Source organism: Aethina tumida, chromosome 1 (assembly GCF_024364675.1).
Source record: "Aethina tumida isolate Nest 87 chromosome 1, icAetTumi1.1, whole genome shotgun sequence".
In the NCBI taxonomy this organism is placed as follows: Eukaryota; Metazoa; Arthropoda; class Insecta; order Coleoptera; family Nitidulidae; genus Aethina; species Aethina tumida.
Window position 1 is genome coordinate 9,454,976 of NC_065435.1, and position 10,936 is coordinate 9,465,911.

At 31.9% G+C, this 10,936-nt stretch overlaps 2 protein-coding genes across 5 annotated transcripts; one reads left to right on the forward strand and one right to left on the reverse strand.

The window, feature by feature from the left end:
• Positions 1-1,051: 1,051 nt before the first annotated feature.
• LOC109595455 (phospholipid scramblase 2) lies at positions 1,052-9,400 on the reverse strand. Of its 4 annotated transcripts, none has more exons than XM_049970849.1 (7): positions 9,196-9,400; positions 8,485-8,569; positions 5,609-5,818; positions 4,793-4,900; positions 4,462-4,679; positions 1,771-2,097; positions 1,052-1,710 (listed from the first exon to the last, which is right to left on the reverse strand). In XM_049970849.1, the coding sequence occupies exons 2-7, from the start codon at positions 8,540-8,542 to the stop codon at positions 1,654-1,656; spliced, it is 978 nt and encodes a 325-aa protein (XP_049826806.1). In that variant the 5' UTR covers positions 8,543-8,569; positions 9,196-9,400; the 3' UTR covers positions 1,052-1,653. The 4 variants fall into 4 exon arrangements, with proteins under 4 accessions (XP_049826806.1, XP_049826804.1, XP_049826805.1 ...); XM_049970847.1 differs by lacking the exon at positions 9,196-9,400 and adding an exon at positions 8,929-9,079; XM_049970848.1 differs by lacking the exon at positions 9,196-9,400 and adding an exon at positions 8,649-8,797.
• Positions 2,783-3,566, forward strand: LOC109595456 (megakaryocyte-associated tyrosine-protein kinase-like). Its single transcript, XM_020010810.2, has 2 exons — positions 2,783-3,377; positions 3,480-3,566. Exons 1-2 carry the CDS (start codon positions 3,096-3,098, stop codon positions 3,507-3,509), a joined length of 312 nt encoding a protein of 103 aa, XP_019866369.2. The 5' UTR covers positions 2,783-3,095; the 3' UTR covers positions 3,510-3,566.
• Positions 9,401-10,936: the final 1,536 nt, after the last annotated feature.

Sequence of the window (10,936 nt, forward strand, 5' to 3'; positions counted from 1 at the left end):
TTTTCTCTGTGACATATACGACAAGTCTATGTTCCTTCAAGCTTCTTGAATTGCTTTGATGAGTTCATTTAAATTTGGATGGAGTTTGAGATCATTTTCATGTTTTATGTTCATGTTTCTTCAATAAATTATTGTTTAATATTTCCCTGTACATAAATCAGTCTAAGAGGCTGCGCCAGAAGAACTGAAGCATCTCCATAGCATAATTGAATAGTCACCATGCCAATGTGGATATAACAAAGTTTTTATGTAGTTTCATCCCTGTAGGGTGTTTAACATGAACAGAATCAATATTTTTTATAAATTAAATTTAAACTCGTCTCTAAAAGCTACTGGTCTTCATTGTTCTGTGATACAGTGAATGGTATCCTAAGCCAGTTAAAATTGGACCACATTTTTAGTAGAAACCAGTGTTTTTCTTGTAGGTCTAGGGCCAAACAAACCCCCATTCATTAACCAACCATATTCTTACAGTCCTTGAACTAATTTCAGCAAGTCCCATTTCCTCCAAGTGGGCTTAATTTCAGTTGACGATAAGATTGAATTGTTCTTTGACATTCAAATTATCCAGTTATCCATTTTTTTAAATTCAGACAAATTTTTTCGAAGCTACCACTTAGCCACTCTCTCTAAATTTTTTAATAATACGAAAAACAGTTGACTTAATTAGCCGTAAACTCTTAGCCATCTCTTCTTGCTTCTGCTGTCTTCGTAACGCTGAATTATAATTTTTCTTAGTTTCACTTCAAGCAATAATTAAATAATTATAATAAGCAAAAGATCACTAGTAAATAATCGATTTAAATTCACATAGAGCAATGAAAGACCATAAAGAAGAGTTGCTATAATTTGGTCCATTGAAAATTAAAAAAGTACCAAGTTCTTGAAAAATAAAATTAGGATGACTAGTTTCCCCAATAATATCAGAAAAAACAATAAACATTACAGGTATTGGCATCCAATGGAAGTACCACATTTTATATTTTTAAGTTCATAAAATTTAATTAATACATTTTCTTAAGATATGAAATAAAATAAATTTATAAAAACGTATATATATATTTATATTGACAAACAACACAAAATAAATTTCTTATAAATACAACATTCATGAAATATTGTTATTCAAGTCTGATTACTTTTGAATAAATACAAATAACTTTTAAAATACTTCAGTAGTAGTAAATGATTTATTAGTAAGAGTGATAAATAATAAATTATATTGAATACAGCATTAATAATTGTAGTGCAAAAATGTATAAGCGCTGCTACAAAAAGTTGTAATAAAATTAAAAGACTAACAATCAGTTCTGTAATTCAGTCTGTCTTATTTCAAAAGCGTTATTTTGATAAATACATCTAGACCGTATACAAAATACATTATATATAAAAATACATCAGGACTAAAATATTTCTAGCAATACATTTAACAGCAGCCTTAGACGAATGTTGCAAAATAAAATATTTAACATAAAATAATCATAAAATAAAAAAAAAAACAAAACAAAACCATTCGAAACGTAGTCAAAAGAAAACAATATCAGAATAATAAATATTTAAGGAAATACATTTATTTAGAGCATGTGTAAATGCTTTTGTAGTTAGTAAAACTTGTGCCATTTTAATTAAAATTGAAATTGAAGTAAAGCCCGCTTAAACAGCTGCTGCAGCATTCTCGGCCCCCTTCGCCTTTTCAAAGAACATCGCGTCCTGCAACAAACGAACAATCACACCCTGCACACGTAGAAATAAACCGGACCGCAAACTTACGATTAGGAAACATGCACCCAACATGACCGCCTTCATGCGCACGTCCAGATCCATCGGGAAGGTTATGCCGAAATAATCGGTGTCGGTGAACATCTCCCTGATCAAACCCGACCATTGTTTCGATATCTTTCCGACTTGCACGTTGCCGTCGGCGGACATGATTTTGAATTCGACGTCGCCGCAAATGCTCATCGTGCAGAACGGACCTTCGACCCGCAGAACGGTGTCGCCGCTGGCGTTCTTCACGGCGAACGAGGGGCAGAAGAGGCTCCATTCCTGTTCTACAGTGCCGACGACCGTGCCTGGTGGAGACGACACCTCCATACTCTGAATAATTATAACCATTTAACCATACATAAACTAAATGTTAATAGTACATACAGGGATTACATGTAACAATATATTAAAATTGTTATACTATAAAATGTTACATATATTTTTGTAAATTGAGCTGGACATAAACATGCCAACTTTAATTTTAAAAGGGATTTTTAATGATTAAATCTGTATTATGTAATTTAACATTAACTCTTTGTATAAAATCCTTTTTGTTTTATAATTTTGGTCCATATTCGTGGTATAGACTCGACCATTTTCCAAATATACTACAAGTCTAAAGCTTCTTCAAGCTTCTTGAATTTGTAAAACTTTTATGTCGAATTTGATTAAAAACGTGACCCTCATCTTTCCTATAGGGTTGACGTATGGAGATTGAGACGGGTAAGACAAAACATCAATGCTTTGGTCTTTTAACCATTCCGTCACAATATTGGATTTGTGTTTGGGATCATTTTCATGTTGATACACATTTATTAATTGCATCATTTCTTCAATATATGGAAGTAAATTGTTGTTTAATATATCCCTGTACATAAATCAGTCTAAGGGGGCTACGCCAGAAGAATTGAAATATCCCCATAGCATAATTGAACCACCACCATGTTTTACTGTACTTTTATTTCAGTAGGATGTTTAACATAAGCAGAACCATCAACAATAACAGAAAAAATAATAAAAATTATACATACTGGCTCATACTTTTAATATTAAGTACCAATGGTATTATTTGTTAATGTGCCTTGTTTGTAGATAAAGGAACCCATTGGCAAAGGTGAATTTTGCGAGGTGAAACTGGGCTACTGGAAGAAGAACAAGGTAGCCGTCAAAGTATTAAACATTCTTATGAAGTACGCCACCCCCCAAAACCTATTAACCTAAGCACGCACTAAACCACGACACATTCCAGGTCATTACACCTTGAGAACCTAGTGAACCTTTTAGGAATAGTCAGAAGAAAGGACCAGATCTACCTGATAACACAGTTCATGAGCAAGGGCAATTTGGTGGACTATCTCAGGTTCAGGGCCAGACAACACGTGACCGAAAAGGACCAAATTAATTTTGCGTTCGACACCAGCTCCGACATGGAGTATTTGGAGAAAATGCACGTGGTGCACAGGGATTTGGCCGCCAGGAACGTGTTGATAGCCGAGAACGGGAGAGCCAAAGTGTCCGATTTTGGGCTGGCCAGGCGGGACAACACCGCCGCCTCGGAGTCAGTCAAGCTGCCGATTAAAAGGACCGCGCCCGAGGCGCTTAAACAAAATGTAAAGTTGTTACCATATCGTCGAATAGTAAGTTTATAACCTTGTTCAAAAGTTAAAGATGTTGAAAAAAATATTACATGTTTATTGTTTTTTCTGTTATAGTTGTACCTACAATGCAACTGGTCAATCTAACTACACAAAAAGTTTCTAAAATATGGTGGTGATTCAATTATGCTCTGGGGATGCTTCAATTCTTCTGGCGTAAGACCCCTTAAACTGATTTATGTACAGTGATATATTAAACAACTATTTGCTTCCATATATTGAAGAAATGATGTTCTTAATAAATGTGTTTCAACATCAAAACGATCCCTAACACAAATCCAAAATTGTGACGGATTGGTTAAAAGATCAAAACATCTATTTTTTGTCTTGCCCTTTCCAATCTCCACACATCAATCCAATAGAAAACATGGGTTATGACATTTATAACCGAATTTGACATAAAAATTTTACAAATTTAAATGAACACATCACAGCAATTCAAGAAGCTTGAAGGAATATAGACTTACTAGTCGTATATTCAGAAAATGGTCGTGTCTATGCCACAAAGATGGGCCAAAATTTTAAAACAAAAGAGGTATTAAACAAAATGTTAATGTAAAATTCAATTAAACACAGATTTAATCATTATATTTATGTCGATAACGAAAAGAGATTAATTTTTAGAATACAGTATAAAACAAAATTGATAATTCATATTATTTTAACAGTTCACATTAAATAAAATGGGCTATAATATTTAACATTCTAAAAAAGATACTATTATAATGACCTCTACTGTACTGTCATTGTAGAGAAGAGGGAAATTAACTGGAACAGAAGCACTAAAAAATCCGTTATTGTTTACTTGAAACAATATGTATATTAACAAATAACAACTCATTATCAATTAAGGTCAATAGTATTTCCATCAACTTCTTAAGTGTGGAACAGAAGATTATAATTATACATATATATTTTTTGACCTAAGTTGTTTTATCAATAAACCATTAAAATTAATTTATTATAAATCGTATTTTAAAGCTATAACAATGGTAATTCCTGGTATTATCATATCAACTTAATTAAGTGTTATACTAACCTGTAAACAACAAGGGAAACAGCAAGAATCACAAGCAAGCGGTCGATGCAGATGAATAACTTCATTTTTAAAATTGTCTAAAATAGTCATGTCGAAAGGCCTCAACGGTCCGCAGCAGTTCCTCGTCAGACAATTCGAGTCTTCGGCTGCATAATACACTTTTTGTCCTAAACTATTTTTAATCGTAAATTTATTTTGCGTCTCAAATCCGGTCAACGCTGAAACAAATCACCAGTTTCTAAAGAGCCAATTCAAGACAGGAAGCGTCTATCCTGTGCGAATCAACGCAATTGAGCTGATTTATGTAATTTACTTCGGTACAAACGCTTACCTTCGAGCAATTCGACTTTTTGATGCACTAATAGTTGGTCAATCATAGTAAGGTATTCCAATCCTGGTGGGCAGTTGGGAATGCCTTGCGGTATATTCATCCAACCACCTGGGGGGAAAACAACAATTAACACCTCAATAATTGGGACGTGCAACAAACAAAAACCTTTGCTCCTCCTCACTTAAGAACTTCGCGTAACCTTTGGTTTTCGGTGACTTTTTTATTCTAAATATCTTTCGAATTTTTCGTACGACGAAGACCGGAATTTTTTTAAACCGTAACTGCGTTATGTCAGGCATTATTGTGACTGAACCACTAAAGGCTCTGTTGTATGATATCCATGTATTTATTAAATGTAAACACTATTTATCACAGATCATTCACTTTATTCAATTGTTGTTTTTCAGCGGGTGCTGCCGCGTTATATTTGTGTGTAAAAATATTGTTTATTTTACTATCTAATGTCGTTATTAACATAATTATGAACGAATTATATTATCTTATCAAATTTTAAACAGAAGAAATTACTCTCAAGGTAATGTTTCCACCACAAGAGTCTTGTCTTATTGTTTGTGCTGTGACTGCGATAAAGTATTTTACTATAGTCTAATCAATGTGTTATCAAAAAAAAACTGTTTAATTAAATTTTAACAGCTTGGTTTTAATTGAATTATTTTTTGTTTCAGCTGTAGACTGCAGTTAAATATATTTTCTTAAACCGGATTAAATTATTAAGATATCAATCTATAAATAAACCAAGATAAGAACAATGCATCACGTTAATCCCGTTTGTGTAAGCGAATCAAAAATACTTGCCGGGTTGCATGGGAGCGCCGGGATGCATCTGGTGAGGCACGGGTTGGTTGGTGACGGTGGGTCCGTACGGTCCCGGCGCATATCCACCGGGTGGAGGGTACTGTCCTGGTCCTGGTGGATAGGGTCCAGGGGGGTACTGGCCGTGTTGGTCGTAGGGTCCGGGTGCATTCGGCGTTGGGAAGCCTGCTGGTGGCGGCGGTGGGTATTGAGCTGTTGTGGTAAATGAACGGAACATGCTTTAAACCATTGTGGTTTGATTAAATTTTTACTCGATGGTGTAACCATTTTTGGTATGTTTTATAATTGTGTTATATTTATTTGTGTTATAATAAAAGAATTTATTTATCACCTCATATCTATTAAAAATAAACCAAACAAATATGTACCATAAATATTTTATCAAACCTTTTGTAGGTAAATACGTGTTTCATTTGTTGACGGTGGATTAAGAAGTAAGTCCACTTGAACAAATGATTAACTTGGTTATATTAACATTTATGGAAGACATATGCTTTAAAATTGTCATTCACTCATTCATTTTAAAAATTTCAATTTTATTGTTTATTGTCACATGTTTGTAATCAAACTTACGAACTGACTGTAATCAATATCTCAGAAAATTTTGTTAATATGTTAAAAACAAATATATTATTGTGTTTTCAATATTATTACTGTAAATATGACTTTTTAAAATGAAAATTAATAAAATATTCAACAAACTATTAATAAAATAATTTTTTGTAGTTATGGTAGTACTGATTAGTGGAAAAAATTGTTATTTGATTGTGATTAAGATGCAAAAAAACTTAAAGTAGTACTTATTAACATAATAAAATATTTCTCTATTTAAATTGTGCCCAAACCAAGAAATTACTAAATGATAAATTATTGGGTGATTTTAAACTAATATTAAATAAATTAACCAAGTAGTAAATGAAATAAGTAATTTATACAATATAATACAGTGTTGGCCAAAGAAATTACACAAAAATTAAAATTAAACATATTTCATAAAGTGATTGAATTCAAATTTTGTCCAGTAAGTATGAAAAATACCATATATCTAAAATGTCAATAAATTTGTTTGCTTTATTTGTCACACATCTTAAAAACAAGATACAGAGATATTACTTTAAACTACGCATAAGTTTGATTTTGTTAGCCAAAGAAATAATACATTCAGATATATTTACGTTTTGTGTCACTATTTAACAATATTCTTAATAGTAAGAATTCATAGTAGGATTTATATTATTTTACTGAACATTGTACCCCATAGAAGAGGAAAAGGTCTAAATATTGCTGACATCATTAAAAACTTAAGGTTTACAATGAAACAACACACTTAACAACTCCTTTTATAGAGAAATTGAAAGAATGAGTAAACGAAATCCTTTCTTGTCCTCTAGGATAACTGAAAATGAATTTGAATGAACAAAACTGGCAAGGATGTATTTTAGTAAAGAAATCATTGATATCAAAAAAGAATATTCGAACTAGACTAACGTTTACCCGAAAATATATTAATTCTCCAAAATTTTGGCGAAGAGTACTTTGGAGTGATGAATCCAAGTATAATAGAATAGAATCAGATGGAAAACAATATGTCCCTCGTCCTTCAAATAAATGTTTAGACCACGGTGGGAGATATTTTATGGTTTGAGGTTGCTTTTCATGGCATGGTATAGTACCATTACAGAAAATTATTGGTAGCATGAACCGTTTCGTGCATAGAGATATCATGAGAGATGTCATAGGACCATTTGCCAAGGACAATTTATTAGTTACATAGATTTTTATGCATGATAATGATCCGAAACACGCGTCCAAAGTTATTCAAAATGGATTTAAAGATAATTATGTTGATGTTCTCGATAGGTCAGCACAAAGTCTAGACTATATCCAATTGAAAACTGATGGAATGACATAAAGTCTCGATTAAAATACCAAAAACTATCGTTTACAGGTGGTTATAAAGAACAAAGAGTACAAAACAAAATATTAACATAATATTTAACAAGTTATACATAAACACATACTTTTAAAATTATGACCAAACTCATTAATCTTTTATTTTGTTCTATATCTAATATAAATAAAAAGTAGGTACAAAATAATAATTGTAGATGTGTAAATATTTAAAAAAATATATATAAAATATTTTGTCTGCCTTTAATTATAGGTGTGCATAGATAGACAAATTGGAAGAATCAGTAAAAGAAATTCTTTCTTGTCTACTACCTAAATAAAAAGTGAATTAATTGAGTCATATAATATCAGTATGTCTAGTAGAACAATCAGACGTCGATTGAATGAACAAAACTAGCAATGACGTGTTTCTGTAAAGAAATCATTGGTATCAAAAAAGAATATTCGAACAAGTTTGCACAAAAATATATTAGTTATGCTCCAGAATTTTAGTTTGTAGTACTTTGGAGTGATGAATCCAAGCCCAATAGAATAGAATCAGATATGAACAATACGTCGTCCTCTAAATATAAGTTTGGACCTTAGGTATACCACAAAACCTTTGAAACATGGTTGGGGGTTCCCTTTCTTGAGTACAAGGCCACAACAGAAAATTACTGGTAAACAAACAAACAGATTTCACGTACATATAAGTTATTTTTACCTTGTTGTGTTACTTGGAATTCCATCAAAGTATTTACCACATGATATAAGAAATGTGACAGTTCATCAAGTTCAATTAATATTGATAACAATGTATTTGTAAGAAAATATTCATAATAAAATTATAAAGTAAGAAATTTCTTGATCAAAAAATAAATGGTAGTTAGTCATTCATTATTTAAATAGCCAGTGATCTGAATATCAATGACCAAACAAATTAAAAAATATATTATATTAAAACTTACCATTATGTATGGATGGATAGGGCCCCTGGGGTGCGTTGTGCGGAGGTGGATAAGACATTTTGCCCCGTCAATGATCCAATATCACCTACAAGAGGGAAGGTTTTTGATATTACTGACGAACAACAATTGAATATTCATACATTAATATAATTTGTATGACTCACTTTTTGTTAGTTACTCAGAACTTTTAATAACATTTTTGTTTGGTGAGTACCGTTAGTCGGTGGTTTACTGAGAAAATATCTATATTTAACCACTGGTTTATTTGTGAACTGTATCAATTTTTTCTTAATTCGACTCTAGTACAAAAATATTGATCAGTGATAGCAAATGTATTTTTGTTTGTATATAGAGTGATGACATAATTTTGATGGTGTTGTTCTAATTATCGTCACAACAACACAACGAAATTAGTACGTGTACTCTAATTAACTGAATTTGTACCTTAAGTTGCAAAAAGCACTTCCTAACCAACTTCACTGTTAATAATGTTGAACCCATCCACCTGTACCGACAAATTGAAAATATTTATTTTGCGATAACGCTCAAAATAGACAGGGAGTAACCAAATACTTCTGGCAGTTATGGGAGTAACACCACATTTATAAATTATTTATATCTAGGTGCATGGCTATTTGGCCTTGATAACAAATATTTTTTAGTGCTGCTTAATTTTGATAATATCTATCTATGACTGAAATTCATACGCACCTATTTGAGAACACATACAAATAATACACACTGATTTTTAAGGTTATGTCTGGGTTCCCATCCGTCAAACGCTGTTAAAAATATTTTATGTACAGAATGTGCCAAAAAATTCAAAAACAATAGGCTTATTGCCTCAACATTTATCGTTGCATTAAAAACAACTGTTGGGCAACAGGGTTGTAGAGGTAAAGGAAGAAAAATCTGTAATGCTTAAAATAACCCAAGATTACCATCTTCGTTGCAACATACAAGGTGGCCCACACAAAACGTACATGGAGGTAGTCAGGCTCAAAATCTTTAAACAAATGTCAGGTTTTAACGCAAAAACATGGCAAAACCTTCAACTCCGTAAGTGAGGGTGTCAATCCCCCAATTTTTTTTTTAATAGTAATAGGGCACAAATGATACGTCATTAAAAAGGGCTTTTATTGGCCAACCAATTGGTTAATTCACTCGTTTAGAACATTGAATATTAAAATACCAACAATATGTTTGATAAAATATTCAAAATTTATTTAATTTTACTTAAAAACTTACAGTTTCAGTCAAGAAAATGTTCGAACTGTTACGTGGGTTATCTTTACACCATAGCCTTACATTCTGGAGCGATAAACGTCAATGATTCATCACAGATTTTCCAATGCGTCAACTGCAAACATTGTTTTTCATGTGCCCCCACAAAAAATCTAAAAGACTTAAGTCTGGTGACAGAAGGGGTCAGTCAATTGTACCCCTTCGTCCTATCCAGCGTCCAGGAAAGGTGTTTAAATAACTCTCATTTCACATTTTTCGAGTAATGCTGAGGAGAAGGTCTTGTTAGAAGCCAGTTTATCTTTATTGAATGCTATTGAATCTGTGGTATTTTGTATTAATTCCAAGTACATATCGTCTGTTAAGTTTCCTTAGAAGAAAGAGCTTACAATGGAACTTTCGTGCCTAGTAAAGACCATTGTAACGACTTAAAAAATTCAGAAAGAAAGTATACTTGAAACACACGAAAAACAACCAATTTTTCATCAAAAGTATTGGTATATCAAAGCCCTATAAACTTCTAAACAAGTGGATCAATTTTCAAAGACTAAACAGCAATGAATAGAGAATAAAACCCTTTTTAAAGAAGCATCTTATAAAAAAAGTTGGGGAATGACACCCTCACTTAGAAGATTGAAGGTTTTGCTAGGCTTTATGGGTTAAATTATCTCCCTGACAAACAAACCTGACGTGTACCAATAAAACTAATTAGGATCATTATAACAATTATTATGTTACCAAAATTTGAACATCATTCACTGCAACGTGGGGGATTTTGTAATATAAAATTAGAAGATTAATTTTTGAATTTTACTGCATATACAGTTTCTAATAAGATTACGGTTCAGTACAACTCTTAAACAAAAAGAATAATTTAAAGATGTGAATATTCATTGATTTAAATGGATATTTGAACATCTTATTTAAAGAATAGTAAAAAGTAAGCCTTTTTTAATACTAGGCACATAAATTTATTTATGTAGAGCCTAATTACAGTTTAGACTTGATCTTCTAATTTAACATTGCTATGAGGCATGTATTAAAAAAGTAGAGGTGCGCATAAATACAATATATTGATTATGAAGCCAAATTTAAGTCAACTTCTTAGTTGGGTCTTAATTAATTAAATTAGTGCACATATTGTATCATCTAGTTGGTTTAAATGTCTAACAACAGAAAAACAACTAGAATAGATATATTTTCTTCTAAA